The sequence below is a fragment of the Hevea brasiliensis genome, chromosome 17 (genome assembly GCF_030052815.1).
Source record: "Hevea brasiliensis isolate MT/VB/25A 57/8 chromosome 17, ASM3005281v1, whole genome shotgun sequence".
NCBI lineage: Eukaryota > Viridiplantae > Streptophyta > Magnoliopsida > Malpighiales > Euphorbiaceae > Hevea > Hevea brasiliensis.
The window spans coordinates 8,689,872-8,708,027 of NC_079509.1; the positions used below are offsets into that span (position 1 = coordinate 8,689,872).

An 18,156-nucleotide genomic window follows, 5' to 3' on the forward strand; every position below is an offset into this window, starting at 1 on the left:
AAATTTATATTTAATTAAATATTTATATAAATGGGTTCGAGTAACGAATTTCTAACATGTAAAATTTAAATATGTCACGTATATTAAATTTTAAACTCGAATCCGTCCTAAAGCCAATTATATACTATATAAACTCATTCTATTATGATTCGATCAGATCAGATACCCACATAAATCTAATCCATTTCCATTTCTAGCACCACCTCATTACATAGTACACTGAGAGTACAATATGATTTCCCCAAAATAACAAGCTTTTCCTAAATAACTGTGGGTTCTTTCTCTAGCGTCACAATTTTCTCTTATGCCCCTTTTTTTTTTTTTCCTCCCTAACTTCAAGTGTTCGCTCTGTACTCATGTTATTATATGTTGTGAAAATTACATCAATGCAAAATATAAAATTTAACGTGCTTCGACGTAAACTTACTCTACCAAATAAAATCAATATGAAGGAAAAATAATTACAACAACTAATTATTCTTCTCATCCTCAAAATTACTTAAACAAAACTCACAAAATTTAACACACCTCTCTACTTCGTGAGCTCTCTACAATACTTCTTATATAATGACCAACCAACTATTTATATATATAAGCCATAAAAATTAAATTCTTTTATAACTCTAATTATTAAACTTCATAATTTAAATTTTATTAAATTTCATAAACTAATTATACTTCTTAATTTAAATTGAACTTGCACTCTAACAATCTCCACCTCCAAGTCAAATTGATTTAGTCTTCACAATATCTGCAAAAATTAATTTTCTCTTAGGTACTTTATTGCATTATTGATTGTTGATGTTGTCCCTTACTTTAACTTGCATTCTTCCAATCAATGTGTTTTTTCCAATCAATGAGTTTCCTTTCAATTTGTAGAGATTATTAGCATCAATATTTTCAGCCTTCATGAACACAAGAGCATATCTACTAACTTTCATGATTCTATCATGAATTAAATACCTATAACCCAAATAATCCAATTTACCCAAGAAAATTAAGTTTCTTTCAAATTTAGGAACATATCTCATTTTATCAGATACTTTTACTTGATCACTGTGTAACTTGATCTTCAATCTTCTAACACCTTCAACTTCTATCTTATTTTTATTGGCTAACTTCACTTTTTCTCATTTGTTTTCTTCAATCACATCAAACCACTCATTCTTTGAACAAATATGAAATGGGCAAGCATAATGTATTAACCATGCATTTTATGATGTATCGTTTGCCTTTTTCTTACCATTATCAACATTCAAACATTCACCATAAATACCATTATCCATTTCAATTGCAGCAGTTCATTCTTTTTATTTTCCGCGACTTTTCTTTAATTGTTTAAACTTTGCAAAATTTTTCTTCATTTTCATACAATGGTATGGAATGTGATCCTTCTCATGATAGTAGCATCATTCTCTATTTTCAAGGTCTACACGTGGTCTTGAACTCAATCTACTATTTATTCTCCAATTATTTCTATGTAGATTGCTTTTATCATTACTAGAACCAGCAACAAAAGTTTTACCTTTGTTGCTATTACTTATCTTTTTGAACTATGGTAACCTCATCTACCTTCAAAGTCTCATGAGATGTTGAAAGTAACATTGGCCAATTAGATAATTAATTTATTAAAATATTAAGGTGATCATTCACATTAATACCTTCATCCATTCTAAATTGGTACAATTTATTTTTTAAGCACAAACAGTTTGTGAGTGAGTTTGACATGCACAAATTCTCAAATTTCTTCAACAAAATAACTGGCGAAGGCTCCTATAAAATATTTTATTTCACATCAGGGGTTAACGTCAATCTAATCGTACTCACCGCAATTTGTTGAAACTCCTCTCAATCATTATCATCTTTCATGGTCGCTGGTTACTTATCGTTTAATCATTTAATTAATCCTCATTATACAAGGACATTTTTTACAGTGCTTTGCCACGGATTGAAATTATTTTTCACATTAAACGACTGCACCTCAAATTTTATGTTTAGCATATTGAATCACAATTTTGATATCACTTGTTATGAAATTACACCCATAAAAAATAAAGAACATAAAATTTAATGTGATTTGGCATAAATATACTTCACCAAATAAATCAATTATTAACTAAAAATATTTACAATCACTAATTATTTTTTTCATTCTCAAAGTCACTCAAATAAAATTCACAAAATTCAACACACCTCTCTATTTCATGAGCTATCTACAATATATCATATATAATGGCTAACCAACAATTCATATATATAACTCATTAAAACTTAATATTTTTAAGATTTTAACTGATAAATTTTATAATTTAAATTTTATTAAACGTTTTAAACTAATTATATTTTTTAATTTCAATTAAATTTTAACTCTAACATTAATTTTTGCTTCAACGACGCTTGGATTTTATCTGTTCATATCCGCGTTACTCTATTACCTGAAATTTCCATTTCCGTGCGTTATTCACCTGGCAAAATTTTAAGCCATGCCAACAAGCCAGCTATTTTAAACATAAGCATCGATTTCTCATCATATTTTTTGTATATATCTCTTTCCCTTATCATTTTTTACTTACTAGTATAGCGTCTCCACAAAAAAAATTCAAGCTTTTTTCCATGGTATCGGGTTGCATCGAGACCGCAGAATTGTCATCATTAATGGCGTCCTTAACAACAAGAAAGTCAAAGAGTATTCTTTTGCACCAAAAATATTTTTCTATTTTCTATTTTTTTAAAAAAATTTAATTTTTATACTATATTAAAAATAAAAGAAAACACAAAAAATATTTTTACATTTCAAAAAATTATAAAAAAATCATATTTTTCATAATTAAAAAAAAATATTATAACATATGTTTAAAATTCAATTTATTATTTTAATATATATTATTTATTTATTTTGTAATAATATAATTAATTTATCATTATAAATAGATATTTATAAATATTTTAAAAAAAATTTCTGTTATAAATTTATTTTCCAAATTTTTTAATTTTCTTAGAAAAACTACTACAGTTTGCTATGATCATTTGTGTCTCGCTCGCGTAGATGGTACAAACCGGTGTACAGGTGTCAAGATACGTGGTTTTAGAAACTGTGGCTTCTGCATTCTGGCAAAAAGAAACGACTTGTCGTTACAAATTCGGTGGGTATCAAAGCGCGTAAACTGACTTTCCCGTCAGCGGAAATGAGTACTTACCACTTAAACGGTCAGTCGTTGAACCGGTTTGAAAAGTTGGAAATAAAGGGTGTGCTTTTGAAACGACTCATCGGGTGACGGGAATCAGGGATGTCAGTGATTATCGACGAGTCTGGTGCTTCCGTTTCTTTCACAGTGAGAGTCTGCAAAACCGAAGAGAGCGAGAGATGGGTATAAAGATTGGAGGGCAAATAGAGAAGGTGAATGGTAAAGAACTGGGCTATAATGAGTTCGTTGAAAGATATTTAGCAAAGAACCAACCAGTAGTGCTAACGGGTCTCATGGACGATTGGAGAGCTTGCAAAGATTGGGTCACTGATAGTGGCCATCCCAATCTTCAATTCTTCTCTACCCATTTTGGCAAATCCAAAGTTCAGGTATTTACTTGGTCAACTTTCACCTGTTTTATCACTTTAGGACCAGGGCTCTATGATTTTTCCCCCTTCCTTTTAAAATTGTAGCTATGGTTTTCAAGGTTGCGGATTGTGGGACTAGAGAATTCACGGATCAGAAGAGAGTAGAAATGACGGTTTCAGAGTTTATTGATCATTGGGTTGAAGGTAATAGCAACTCCCTGCTATATTTGAAGGACTGGCATTTTGTAAAGGTACATTTTTTTTCCAGTTAGTTTTTCCATTAATTTTCGTTTTCAATTTCACTTATTGTTTTAGTAAACAGCTGAGTTTCCATGTCTTCAATTGTTTGCTGAATCACTTAACTGAAATAAAATAATTCTTGATTGATCAATTTGGAATTCTGGATGGTATATAATGGTCCACGGTGTAATCAAATGTTTAATTTTTGAAGATGGATTTTCTTTTTATCATCATGAAGATGGGTTTTTTTTTATTTTTATTTTTATTTATTTTTATTTAAGAGGAATAAAGAGTATTGGTACTTCAGCAGTCCTTGTGTAAAAGCAGTATGCTTCTATTTGTGGTTCTTACATTAGCTGATAGGAAGTTCAAGGAAATTTTTAGAAGATATTCTGCTGCCAGGTTGACACCTGAGAATAATTCTGCAACTATCTTGTATGCATTACTCGATTCTAAGGAGCAAGCAGTTTGGACATTGATCGCATTGGTACTGTCTCATTTTAGATATATGAATCTTCTTTCCGGTTCTTAATTAGGCCTCCTTGTATTCCATTCTTACTGATTTTTGCACTAATCAAATATGTAACTAGCCAATCATGCAAAAAGATGGGGAGGAACTGAGGAAGAAGAAGCTGTAAATGTTCATTGCCATTAGTATAAAAAATTTTGAAAAGCAACTTAGAAATCATATTGAATTTTATATAGAAGCGCAATTCATGCTTACTCAGCTCCAACTACTTATAAAAATGAGTATATTGATTTGGAGAACCCTTCTTTGGCAATTTCTTCCCTCTTTGTTTGAGATTTGATTGCCAACAATGTAATTTTCTGTATTTTTTTTTAAACAAATCTTAATAAGTTAGGGGGTATGTCCTTTACCTGTGACAACAATAACATTGTGTCTATGGTGCAAATGCTAGAGCATTGGTCATTTGATTCTCACTTGTTCTTTTATCTTATTTTTTCTTGGATCTTGATTCCCAGGAATACCCAGAATATGTAGCATACGGAACCCCACTACTTTTTTGTGATGATTGGCTTAACCTGTATCTCGACCATCATCGCATGCATAAGGATCCTGACACTAATCAAGAAAATGACGACATAAGTTGCTCTGACTATCGTTTTGTTTATATGGGAGCAAAAGGTTTGAGAATAGATGTGATGAACTCTTTTTTGTCTTTCTTGTTTGACATGCTTATAGTCAAATTCGTATTTCCTATACAGATAATTGGATTTGTTTTTTGCCAAGTTGAACTTATTTTTGATTATTTGAAGGAAGCTTACCAAACTTTTAATTTTTCTGGTGCAGGATCTTGGACTCCTCTTCATGCAGATGTTTTCAGGTCATACAGTTGGTCAGCGAATGTTTGTGGGAAGAAGAAATGGCTTTTTCTGTCTCCTTCCCAATGTCATCTTGTATTTGACAGGCATGCCTATGACTGGTTGTCTTTATGATAATTAGATGTTCTAAGAAGTGAACATATCGTGTTGCGAGTGGAATGAAGTCCCTTGTCTTAATAATGTTTTGCCCTTAAAAGAAAAAAGAAGATTCATTTATGGTACCAGATGAAATTGAAACACAACAAAGAAACATCAAGCTTCCTTTGTTAGTGCAAAATGGTTCACACCTTGTAATTCTCCTTTTTATCCAACTATCAACTATTTCCATGAACTTATTTTGATTTTGATATGCAATCAAACTGGCAACATTGGGCTTTCTGTGATCTTCTCTTTCATTATTTGCTTTTGGTAAATCTGTGTCCTTTTTATATTCCTATTTAGCTGCCACAACAATCGCAAACTAATATTGAGCCCATTGTTTGTACAGATCTTTCTATGTCAGTAATGACAAGAATCCCTTTGTTAACTTGCTTCTCCATTTTGATCCAGGAACTTGAAGAGCACAGTTTATAACATTTTTGACGATGTTAGTGAAACAAAATTTCCAGGTTTTAAGAAGGTAAGACACTAATCTATATCTCCACGTTATACTCTCTATGCTCTTATAATTGTGCTCATGTGTCTGTTTGTTCATGTTGCTTGCGAAGGCTATCTGGTTGGAATGCATTCAGGATCAAAATGAAATTATCTTTGTGCCTAGTGGATGGTATCACCAAGTTCACAATCTGGTATCATGCATTCTTTTTTCTGTTTCATTTTTGTTTATGAAGATAAACAAATATGATATTGTCACCCTCTTCCTATGAAGTTGTTTCGTACTTAAAAAGGAATCTAGTTGCTTTTTCGCCCTTCTAAATGCAAGTGAGATTTATGAACTGCGCTGCTGAAGCTCATTTGCAGATGCTCTTTTTGCAGTATTCTATTTTTTTTCCTTTTTATATTTATATAAGCCATAATGTTTTCAGGAAGATACAATATCAATAAACCACAATTGGTTCAATGCATACAACCTTTCTTGGGTGGTAAGTAGAGTCTAGTAATTCATGAACAAAGTCATACATTTGAATAAACGTAGGGAAGCCAAGCATGTGTCTTTTCTCATTACTTCAGTGGGACTTGCTTTGGAGAGACTACAAGGAGGCAAAGGAGTACATTGAAGACATTAGGGACATCTGTGATGATTTTGAAGGTGTCTGTCAACGCAATCTTGCAGCTAACACAGGTGACTATCGGCAAGAGGAATAAATTATTACAACATATTTTATGCTCTTTTCAATTTTTTTTTTAATTTTTTTTATGAATACACACTTGCAGTTAGAATGAACCCACTAGATTTTCTGAAGCCAAAATGTTGTCATGATCATCACCAATTCACAGTGGACTGATGTTAACTACGAATCATTTTTCTTAAAAGGGGAATACCGGAATATAACAGTGCTACTTAAGAGGAAATAAGTCTAGGGGTGAGCATTATTCAGTTCAAATCGAATAAATCAAACCGAACCGCTTTAATTCGGTAATTTGATTCGATTTTTAATATAATTCGGTTTGGTTCGGTTTTATATTATAAAAATTTCAGTTACTTCGGTTCTGTTCGGTTTTGAAGAGAAAAAATCGGTTAAACCGAACTGAATAGTTTTATTGATTTTTGAATTGATTTATTTTTATAGGAAATTTATGAATTATATGTAATTATATATATATAAATTGTTTAATTTCATTAATTAATGGTTATTAGGTTCAAATTAAGGTCAAAATCAAACCAAATAACTTAAAAATTAAGTCTAAATTAAAAAATAATAAAAAATCAAAACCGATCGATTTGAACCGAACCGAACTGAAATAGAGTGGTTCGGTTCGATTCGATTTTTCATCCATTTCGGTTCGGTTTTAAAATATGTAATTCGGTTTTCATGATTTGGTTCAGTTCGGTTCGGTTTGAACCGAATGCTCACCCCTAAATAAGTCCAGCCAAGTAAGTGTAAACCCAATGAAATAAAATAATACCACTAGTAAATTTAGAGTTCTGATTATCTGATTGCCTCTACGTATAATTCCATTGTCAACTGTAGGCTGGACTTCACAAAAATGATCGAAGAAAGTATAGGTACAAATGAAATCCCCATATTGCCTTTCAGAATTGGGAGTAGAATCAGTGGACTGATCTTTCATCATACGATGCATAATGACTCCCAGAAAAGCTGCCCTTCCCTCTTACATGAGATTTTTTAAAGTGGAGGGAAAATGCTGAGATTTTTATCTTTGAAAAGCACTTGATTAGTGGCTGGTAGCCTGGTAGCTGTTGCAAGAGATTATACAAACTGTGATATTTACTGATTGGTTGTTTTCTACCAGGCATGAACTTTGTTGATTTTTATATCTTCCTAGCACGTTTCTTCTTGGCTAACATTGTCCAACTCTACTTCCAACCCAGAGACAATGAAATTTCACTCAGGAGTTGCTCCAAAGTTACTCGAAATTTAATTTTTAATTTAGCATCTATACAGAAAATTGCACTGAAAATGAAATCCACTGGAGTTGTTATTGGAAATCATGGCTTCTTCTTGGATTTGAAGGACACTTTAGAAGATGAACCTGAGTTTCTTAAACTGTGCATTGATGTGGGCAGAGTTTATGGGATGATAAATGAGCAGCAGATTTGGAATAAAGATCCAAAGAAAGCTTTGGTAGTTGATATTTTGGGCTATAGTTCTTCCATCCGTACTCTTGAAGATTTTGTTAAATTTATAGATTATTCTTTAGCAAAACTTAGTAACATTTGCTGTGAGGAAAAGAACTTGCCGTCTACATAATATGTTGGACAGCTAGTCGGTTGAGGGTTAGCATTCAGTCAGAGAGTTTTCTCCTCTAGGAGAAGATGGTGCTTATTGTTTCTCAAAGGCAAACATGGCGCATGTCTACCTTTTGCGAGTTGCATGCCATGGTCATAGATGTAAAATTGAGAATCTAGTGGCAGAAGCCTTGCTAGCAATGCAATTGTTGTGCTTGTGCCCATGGAGTTTCTTCAGATAGAGGGTGTAACTGAGATGGAAGGCCAACAGGCGTAGCTGGTTTACTGTTGTCATTGTTCTGTAGATTGATATTTTACAGAAGAAAATATGTAAATTATCCTTGAATTTGCCTGTATTTGCATTTTCTATTTGCTTATTTAATACAAGCCACAGTATATCTGGTTAATACCACAACTAGGACTAGGCAAAGTTTAGAATAGGACATTTTATTTTAAAATTGAAAATTTCTCATTACTATATTTGAAAGCATTGCAATGAACACCAAAGGTATCTGGTTACTTTTTTTTTTTTTGAATTGCCATTTTACTATTTGTACCTTTCTTTTCCGCTATTCATCTCAAGTTACTTTTTTGAAAAAGTGGGAACACAAGTATTAATTAGGTCAAAATGCTTGTGGTTTATGGTAATTTACCTATTGGCAACATAAGACCTGTTTGGAATTACTGTACTGTTGAAACTGCTATCGAGAAAATCACTTTTTTAAATATACTAATTAAATAGTATTAAAAAATAATTAAAAATTAAATTTGATCGTTTTAGTCATAAAAATACTAAAATAATAAAATAATTTTTTTTAAACTGCTTTTCTTATTAAATGCTGCTTTTATTTAGAAAAGTAGTTTTAAATTTTAAAATTCAATGTTAAATGCCAAACAAGGCTATAGTCAGCAGTAGAGAAGACTGCCAAACAGGGCTATAGGCACCAGCAGATAAGACGTGATTTTTGCTGCTGGGCCTTGTTTGTGGCATCACAAGTGACGGGTCATGTTCAAAATTAGTTAAATTAGGAAATGAATCTCTGCATAAGAAACTGCTTATCGTTTAACCCTAACTATAAACATTCGACAAAACAAGTAAACAACCGGGGTGTTGGTGAACTTAGCAAAGAAACAAGCGTGGTGTAAAGGTGAAATATGGGCCCCCACTACGCAAAAGTGTTCAATGGTTGTAGTTAGAAAGCAAATGGCCTGTCAGAATTATCAAATGGGAACTTGGAAGCTTTTGAGTTTCTTACTTTAATAACATTCAATGCGGAAAGAAGAAAATGAAAGAACTCAACATTTCTCTCAAATTCTGTCGTGTGATAGAAGACAAATAATATGCATTTTACGCAGCTTTTTAGCGCCTTTTGCTTTTTATTTTACTTGAATTCTCCCTTAAAGGAGCTGTTTCTTTCTTTCTTTGCTTTTTATGTTTAAAGCATCTTTTCATGCCTTTCCAGTTCAACTCTGCACTTTCACTATAGTCCTGATACTCAACAAACATTCTTCTGAAATAAGCAAAACACCTTTGAGGTTTGAACACTCAGTAATCAGGATGTTGTTACATTATAATTACAGTAACCCTAAATCTACCGTTTCTTTATCAGTAGATGGAGAAGTAAGGGTCTCCTGCATACTGCCTGTTAGGTACATTGACTTTTCAGAGGACAGGACACTTGTTTTTTTACTTTTTAGGAGTGAGGGACGGGACATTATGATGTCTTATTATAAATTTTTAAGCAAAGACTTGAATGAAATCCATGTTGGAAAGGACAGGTCTTGGTTGGAGAAGATGGGTTGTTGCAGTTATTGGTGCTGGGCTTGATTATTTTACATATTACTCCTACCAAAACTATTATTGTGGCCACTGAGATACAGTGTTGTACTTATGATCAGAAACCATAGTTTAATGAAGTTCAATAATATGAAATTTTAAAGTCCAGAGCTTGAAAATGGATTTAGAGAAATGAAATTATCTTGATGCTTCTCACATGCAATGCCATATAAGAAGGCATGCTTTCAATAAAAAAAACACATATCATTTGCATTGGGGGTTTCTTCAAATATGAATATTTAAGTTGTTTTATGGGTTTTCTGAGCATTTGAAGGGTCTAAACATAAAGAAAGAACAAAGACACTAGACACTCTAGATTCATTGTTATTAACAATCTGTATTTCCCCAAATTTACATGATCTCATGAGTGGAAAGATTTACCTGTTAGTGGGGTAAAAAGAAAAGGGGGAGAAAAAAAAGTGGGCATATTATAAAAAAAAAAATAAAAATAGCCCAAACCATACTGATGCCTATATAGAAAAACTAATAGCTCAAAAAATGAAAAAAAAAAAAATGCACAAAATTAATATTTTGCTTTCTATGCTATACCAATATCTTCATGGACATCTCACATTTCTTCCAGGACCTCCATAATAAAAATAAGTTCCCCAAACATTGTTTCTCCCTTGCCTTATGTCATAACAATTGGGATGATCCGCCAAGAGGTGAAGATTTGTTAAGGGCAGCAAACTATTGTCCCAATCAACAACTTGTAAATTCCTGAAGTAGGATGCTTTTCCAAATCCTTCTTCTGCAAAATGACCACTACCCATTTGGGTAGATGTATGGTACCCTGAGGATCTAGAATTCACTATTTCTCCTCCAAACTGTATCATACTTGCATGGCTTCTTAAATGACTGAACAAGAAAGATGGCCAATATCCTACTAGTAGTCCTGACCCAAATTCCAGCCACCAATTCCCATGCTTTGGGTCCTACATGAATATATTAGCATGTTAGTACTATTACAGGAAAAATTATTGATCTGATAACTGCTGGTCCTGTGTCTTATATTCTGCTTGACATCATAATAGCCTGCATGATGAGGCAATGCAGGTAAGAAATGAGAGAGGAAGAAGAAAGAAAATGGTTGTCTACCCTTTAAGACCACAGTGACTGTTGGAGTCAAACTATTAAAGAAAAATACTTATATGAAGAATACATCTTGGAGAAGTTGACAACATCAAGCAAGACTTTGACAAGAAAAATGAAGAGAATCTTGCATTTTAAAATGACTATTAGGGAAAAGAGCCAAGAAAAAGCCAAGGTACGCGTTTTAGTCAAATTTTTTAATCAACAAACATTGACACATGATGGTTACCCAAGCTTTTGATTAAAGGAAGCAAAACATGGAGTTTACCCCAGTAACTGTAAAAACTAACTTAAAGCTTCAATGTAAATTAATTCAGATATTGCACTGTACTGTTTCCTAAATTAGCAGTTATTTAAAAAAAAAAGAAAAAAGAAAAAAGAAAGGCTTTTACCTTCCAAACCATTAGGCCAACATCAAATTGTCTTCCATTGTAGGACGACCTTGGAGATATTGCAGCTCCAATGGCAATCTTGTTGTTGGTTTGGACAAACCCAGAACATAGTAAGTTGTAACATCCAGTAGCTTGGTATGCATCAGTCTACAAATCAATCCCAATTAGCACTAGTTGTCATGTCTTTAATCTTTAGCTGCAATGAAAGGACCAGAGCTAAACAACACTTACTGTCCAATAAGTGAAGAATCTTGGATAGTTGTCTCCATATAACTCAGGACTAACCTGTTAAGGCACATGAATATGTTAATTAACTTCCTAGGTAGACTACAGAGTCTCACTGATGGATCATTCCCTTTCTTAAAGTAAATAAATAGTACTAGAAAAGATAAATCTTGCCTGCCAACCAGCTTCAATGGTGTTTAGATCATTGCCAAAAGAACCAGAGATAACCCAAATTTGTGACAAGCTGAACTCATATTGATCAGTAACACGAGGAGCCCACACATTTACGTTGGCCTTTGCTCCATAATATTGTTCTCCATTAACAAATACAACTGCATGCTGTAATATAAGAAATCATGTCATTAGCTATAAGCTTATGCACAAATGTAACATTTTTCAAAAATCCAGCTCCTTTGGCTTCCTTTTTTTCCTTCCCTCTCTCTCTGTTTTTTCTTCCTGCAGTAAACAAATGCTTATGCAATATTGCAGAGTACTCTTGTCTCTGTAATTAAAACTGGCTTTCACAACTGTGTCTGCCCACATCCTCCGTTTTTATTTTCTCTCTCTCTCTCTCTCTTGTTTCTTGTTGAACTCATACTGAACTATTAAATTTGCCTTTCTGATGAAAACTAGCCTTTTTAGTGCAGGGTTCTAGGAATAACGATATGATGGATTTTTATGTCTAAGTGATGGCCAAAATCTCTTATTCAACAAACCCATCCAAGAGAAAATAGAAGACAAGTTCTCAATTCTTTATTTGATTAGTTCCACTATGGAATTACAGGCAGAGAACTTAGGTACTTCTGCTTTCTATATTTGTGATGCTTTGTTCCAAAACTAACCTCATGACCATTGCCTGTTGAGTCTCTTCTTACATGCCTTCTTAATTTTCTGCCAAATCTTCTAATAGAACTTGCTCTTAGAACATCCTTTTCTGCAGTTCTCCTGATTGGAACAGTTCCTTCTGGGCATGACTCACCCGAATCTGTCCATAGCTGATAGCTATTTGACATTGTTTCTGTGGTCTCATTGCCTTTTGGCCTCTCTGGTGGATCCTGTAATAATACATAGACTTAACACGGTTCAAATCCCAAATATTTCAAATAGCAATTAGAAATGCAAGGGACAAAAGATTCTTGGAAGTATTTTCAGCAGCAAAAAAACATAAAAATTACCAATGGTTTTTGTCCTTTGAGCTCTGGATGGTCAAATGCTGGTTGAAGATGAGATGAAACACAGTCTATTACATCACCATCAGGGCTCTGCAAACAAAACAAGAAAAACCCAGATCACTAAAACCTATAACAACACAACAAGGCAAACTAAACCAAATTCTAAAAAGAAAGAACAGGACAGCAGAAGCACCTGAATTGTCTTGACTGCAGGCTTGTTGATCTTCTTAAGGTAAGCATTGACTCTTTTAAGTTTCCATATCTCTTTCACTGGCCTGAAAGTTTGGTTAACCGGAAGCTGAATACCGGAATCTGACACGACTTGTAGAGACAAGACAGGAGCAAAAGAAGCAGTAAAAACAAGAAGGAAAGCAATAAAAAGAGGTATCACTTGGTGATTGGTATGGGTATGAGACGTAAAAGCAGCCATTTTTGTGGAATGTTGCCGTTGTTTCTGTGTTGTTCGTTCTGCTGCAACAGTTTGTGTTTGTGTACATTGGTGTTGTCTTGTTCTGTGAAGAACGCAAAATGATTCATTCCTAAGTTTTGTCCATGGAGATGAATCTTCCTTCATATCCATACAAAACAGAAGCCCCATCCAAGGAAAAAACCACAGCTGGTTTGTTCACTAGCTCACCATTTCCAAATTATAAATAACTCTCTCTCTCTCTCTCCCCCCTCTTCTAAGAGAGATTCTATTCTTGGTTTTGTGGTCCGACACACATGAAACTTTAGGCACGGGCATATTAAAATAGAGCCAGATGGGTGGAGTTGAACTTTCCGAAGTTTTCACCATTACAACTTGCGGTCGGAAAAAGGAAATTTATTTTTCTTTTTTTTTTTTAATCTATATTTGTACATCTAATACAGAGGTATCAAACTTCAGCACTGCAGATGGTTGGATTTGAACTCTGCCAGTGAGTCATCAATCATTTATTCTCTGGTTTGATTCTGTGGAAAGAAAGAGAATGATACAAATACTTTTGTATTCTTTTTTGGTTCTTGAAAAACACTTCGAATGCTTTTTTATCAGTTTTACATTAAAATTTGAACTCTTAATTTCTTGTATTACAAAATTAATTAGGACGTCATTGAGTTAACAACTTAAAATAAATTTAAATTATTTTTAAAGAAAATTTACAATTTAATCTCTAAATTTTACTATATATTACATTTTAATCCTTAAATTTTAAAAAATTAATTATTTAATTCATAAATTTTACACCTGTATTGCACTTTAATTTCTAATTTTTTTAAAATTAATTATTTAACTCTTAAATTTTATATTATATCATACTTTTATCTTAATAATTATAATATATAGAACAATTTAATCTTTCTGTCAATAAATGAAATTATTACAAATATTAAATTTATAGGAACTAAATTATTCTATATATTAAAATTAAATAGATTAAATAATTCATTTCTCATAATTTAGAAACTAATAAGTAATATAATATAAAATTTAGTAACTAAATAATTAATTTTCTAAAATTTAGAGATTAAATATAATATTTGATAAAATTTAAGGATCAAATTATAAATTTTTTAATTTTTAACCATACTTTTATTATTGGTAATGGACCCTTAAATCTTATTTTGTTACCTTATATTAATTTTACATGTATTATGTTTTGTAACATAGTAGAGAAAGATGATACAATTCTGGTGTTACCACTATGAAGTGGGAAGATTGCACACCCCACTAGGCAGTTTGGTGGGCCAAATGTAATGATGATGTTAAAGAATTCATCATGATGAATTATATGCTTTTTAATGAATGCAATTTCTTTTGACTTAGCATAAATTTATTAATAATAATCAATAAATAATCAAGGTGTGTCCTTACTATGATTTCCTGGTAGACTAACTATAATTTCAAGAAAATCAACAAACCATGTGCTCATTGTATTTGTTTTCTTTCTTTCTTTTTTTTTTTAATTTTTTCATGTTCTCACTTCAACCCCTAAACCTTTGTTTGTTTATTAGGTAGTCAAGGCTACTAGAATAATGAGTTAATATTAGCTATACATTGATATTAAGGGTTAACTGAAAAAAAAAAAATTGAAATTGATAATTTTTGTAATTAAATTATGAAGTCTTCACATTTCATTGATATCTCAAATTTACTTGAATATTAAAAAAATTATTTATATACTTAATGAGAGTTGCACGTCAGTTGCCATATAAAGAAGCTACATAAGAAAGAGTTAATTAAAAATAATAATAAAATTTGTTATTTTTATAATTAAATCTTGAATTTATATAATTGTTAATTAAACTTTAACTTCTGATTAATATCTCAAATTGATTCGATCGTTAATAAATATTAATATATTTTAACAAATAAATGTTGAATTTCATTAACTGGTGGATTAATTTGAGACATTAATTAAATTGAGAGTTTAATTGACCTGCAAACTTTGAAGTTTACAATTTTATAAAACTTGTTCAAGCAAATGCTGTTAAACCTAGAATCATTGAATGAGTGATAAAACTTGTCATCAGAAGACTGCATAATTATCTTAATTAAAAAGGAAAAACCATCTCACAGGTCCTCACAGTAACACAGGTACCACATCCATACACACATGGCCTGGCCCCTCCATCTAATTACAGTACCAAAACTTTTGTCCTTAACCACCAGCAACTCATCTCTCCAAGGCCAACGTTTGCTTTAATTTCCTCAGAACTGAGATTAAATTAATCACCAGCAATAAATACTCAACCAAAATCAATGCATTGGGACCTATCCACTTTAATCCCCAGCCCAGTCTGCCTTATGCCAATGAAGTCACCGTTTACAGGATGTAATGTCGGGGTCAATTAGGTCAAGTGTATGCGACCACAGTCGACAGCCAAGCATGTACTATTGAAAAAGACCTCCATGTTTTAGGACTTCAAACAGAGAAAACGAACATTTCTGGGTTTGATCTAAAAAATCTCCCAATTAGTGACCCAATAAGAAAAGATTGATGCTAGAGCTAGAAGATGGATGTTGGATAATGGGGTGGAAGTGCCCTATACCCGCTAGTATTAGTAATTTTGTCTCCATTAGAGGCGCATGATGATGTTTCTAAGTAATTAATTAATATTAGAGTCTAAAATTAGAGGGATAATTAGGTGATGCCCATAACTATGCTTGTAAAGGGAAAGGTAATTGAGCTTGAGCTTGACATGGAATGTAGGTACACTAAGGTGTGGGCCATTTAGCATGGTTATCTTTATATGGTTATGGGGAATAATGCTTCCCACTTTCAAATACTTGCTATTCTTTATTTTTCTCTCTTCTTTTCAGAAACACCCACTCACAGTCACACTCTCTCTCAAGCTCTCACCCACCTCTGAAAAGAAATAAAAGAAAACTTCTGAAGAATAATGGTCCACTGAGAGTCTCTCTCTCATCAAAAACAACTGGCAATTCTGGCAACAGGATTATTAAGGTATGCGAGTGGGAGCATGCTACGGCTACTTTGTAAAGTTGGCCTCTTAGAGAATAGATTCCAACCCCACTATCTATGCCCAAGTTTTTCAAAAAATTTTGAGTGGGACTTGGGTAGCTACTAGTCTTACAATTTGTGTTAGATTTTATGACATTGATTACTACTTGCTATACTTAATTGGGGTTTGTAATAAGGCTGCCATGACCATGCTTTTTAAAAGTAGAAAGAATTATAGTATTGGTGGTTCAATGCTTTAAAACTGTTACTTTTAGAATATATTTGATATTATTGTTTGAATTATTGCTGGAAATTATTATTTTAAATATATTGTTAGAAATTATTAAAATTTGATCTTAAATTAAATTTAATATATTTTAATTATAAACTTAGAAAATAGTTAAACAAATTTTAAAATTATTTTTAATAAAATTTAAAATTATATTTTTTAAAAAATAAATTGAAATAACAATTCCATATAGACTTTTTTTAATAATGAAAGTGTCACTCATGGTATATTTCCTTGCACAAGGGTGAAGGGTATACTGCCTTACAACAAAAATATAAGGTTGAATATATAAGTTTACCTCTGAATTTTATAAACAAATATCGTGACATCTTGAGCTTTTTAAATGTTTAATGACACATCTTAACTCCTGTAAATATCTCATGACACATCTCAACTCCTATAAAAGTGAAATTAAGATATTTTTCGTCATATCAGTGCGATTGAAGTTCACACTCTGAGGGTCTTAACTATATCTTCATTAATATTATGGGACGTTTTAAAGGTTCATAAAATTCAGGTGTAAAATAGTACATTGGGAGCAAAATTGATCAAAGACTACCACATCTAACACGCCTACTTTCATAGTTGAAGATGGAGATATGGATCATCATCTGTTTTGGATATGTGGAGGCCATCTGCTGTTATCTTTGGCTATATAAACTATATATGCCTTTCTCTTTAACCATCTTTTTCTTTGTAGCAGAAAGAAAAACCGATCAAAATATCCATGCATTCTTAACAATTATGTGGTTTTTTAAGTAAAGAAGCTCCTACAATAACAACAAACTTGCTATATGATTTTCCAAAGGACTTGTCGCCATGTTTGACAATTCTAAAGGAAGCAATAATGATGCTTAGAAGAATTAAGGTCTTCAAAGCTTAGGTTAGCTTTCTCTCTAACGAAAAGGCATGTTTAGACAATTACGTATAGGAAATCATTTCATTATATTCAATTCACATATAAAAAGAGTGACCAGACCATCTTCCGGACAATAAGGATCAAAACCAAAATTGCATGATAGAGACAATTTAACCATCTCCTGCACCGACCATCCGTCAGAATTCAGATGCAGCAGCAGGCTACACTGAAATTGATCAGTTTTACCTGAAAATGATATGACCAGGCAAATTCATTATAACAAATACCACATGATTTTCTAGGCCTTTTGTAGGACAGATTTAACTTGTTTTTTTTTTCTCATGGGTAGAATAGGAGTCAATTTCCTACAGTTTACATGGTCACACATCAGTTTACATGGTCACACATCAGTTTAATTTGCAGGTTTCTTTGTATTTAAGACAATTTAGTAATTTAATGCGCAGAAAAGTTTAATGTCATTAGACTGATCCATCTTCCATTTGCTGATGGTATCCGATGAGAGTCTAGAAATCAACTGAAAGAGAATTTCTCAACTTTGGAATGCTAAAAAAGAAAGAACGGAAAGAATAAGAATTCGATTCTCCATCGATCTCTAAACTTTCATTAACTTGATGTTAAAAATAACATGGGTTCTAAATCAAGCAATGTATCATCTTAGAGCTCTGTAGAACTGAAAAAAAAAAAGAAAAAAAAAAAGAAAAAAAAAGGAGGCATCTTCACATTCTTACATGTTCTTTAAGCTACTTTAAAGATTAATGAAAGAAGGAGACGATTGAATTGCTGATAACAATCACTCTCTTTTCTGCTGCACTAAATGCCCCAAACATTTGTCAAGAGC

General features: G+C 32.3%; 2 protein-coding genes across 4 annotated transcripts; one reads left to right on the forward strand and one right to left on the reverse strand.

Moving 5' to 3' along the window:
* Nucleotides 1-3,199: 3,199 nt before the first annotated feature.
* LOC110642598 (arginine-specific demethylase JMJ20) lies at nucleotides 3,200-8,507 on the forward strand. 2 transcript variants are annotated; one of them, XM_021794700.2, is made up of 9 exons: nucleotides 3,200-3,574; nucleotides 3,673-3,804; nucleotides 4,778-4,940; nucleotides 5,106-5,223; nucleotides 5,687-5,756; nucleotides 5,845-5,925; nucleotides 6,163-6,219; nucleotides 6,308-6,419; nucleotides 7,553-8,507. In XM_021794700.2, the coding sequence occupies exons 1-9, from the start codon at nucleotides 3,365-3,367 to the stop codon at nucleotides 8,008-8,010; spliced, it is 1,401 nt and encodes a 466-aa protein (XP_021650392.2). In that variant the 5' UTR covers nucleotides 3,200-3,364; the 3' UTR covers nucleotides 8,011-8,507. The 2 variants fall into 2 exon arrangements, with proteins under 2 accessions (XP_021650392.2, XP_021650393.2); XM_021794701.2 differs by having other exon boundaries at nucleotides 3,428-3,574; nucleotides 3,659-3,804.
* Nucleotides 8,508-10,122: 1,615 nt separating this feature from the next.
* Nucleotides 10,123-13,436, reverse strand: LOC110642597 (uncharacterized). 2 transcript variants are annotated; one of them, XM_021794699.2, is made up of 8 exons: nucleotides 13,098-13,396; nucleotides 12,900-12,981; nucleotides 12,710-12,796; nucleotides 12,377-12,589; nucleotides 11,709-11,873; nucleotides 11,541-11,594; nucleotides 11,310-11,456; nucleotides 10,123-10,760 (listed from the first exon to the last, which is right to left on the reverse strand). In XM_021794699.2, exons 1-8 carry the CDS (start codon nucleotides 13,241-13,243, stop codon nucleotides 10,383-10,385), a joined length of 1,272 nt encoding a protein of 423 aa, XP_021650391.2. In that variant the 5' UTR covers nucleotides 13,244-13,396; the 3' UTR covers nucleotides 10,123-10,382. The 2 variants fall into 2 exon arrangements, with proteins under 2 accessions (XP_021650391.2, XP_021650390.2); XM_021794698.2 differs by having other exon boundaries at nucleotides 12,900-13,436.
* Nucleotides 13,437-18,156: the final 4,720 nt, after the last annotated feature.

What these genes read in the sequence shown, in the direction of transcription:
- LOC110642598 (XM_021794700.2), top strand. Translation starts at nt 3,365, where the DNA reads ATGGGTATAAAGATTGGAGGGCAAATAGAGAAGGTGAATGGTAAAGAA. An exon ending in AATTTCCAGGTTTTAAGAAG is followed by an intron (nt 5,757 to 5,844) that starts GTAAGACACTAA and finishes TTGCTTGCGAAG; the next exon opens with GCTATCTGGTTGGAATGCAT. An exon ending in ATCACCAAGTTCACAATCTG is followed by an intron (nt 5,926 to 6,162) that starts GTATCATGCATT and finishes TAATGTTTTCAG; the next exon opens with GAAGATACAATATCAATAAA.
- LOC110642597 (XM_021794698.2), bottom strand. Translation starts at nt 13,304, where the DNA reads ATGGGGCTTCTGTTTTGTATGGATATGAAGGAAGATTCATCTCCATGG. An exon ending in CTGCAGTCAAGACAATTCAG is followed by an intron (nt 12,797 to 12,899) that starts GTGCTTCTGCTG and finishes TTTTGTTTGCAG; the next exon opens with AGCCCTGATGGTGATGTAAT. An exon ending in TCAAAGGACAAAAACCATTG is followed by an intron (nt 12,590 to 12,709) that starts GTAATTTTTATG and finishes GTATTATTACAG; the next exon opens with GATCCACCAGAGAGGCCAAA.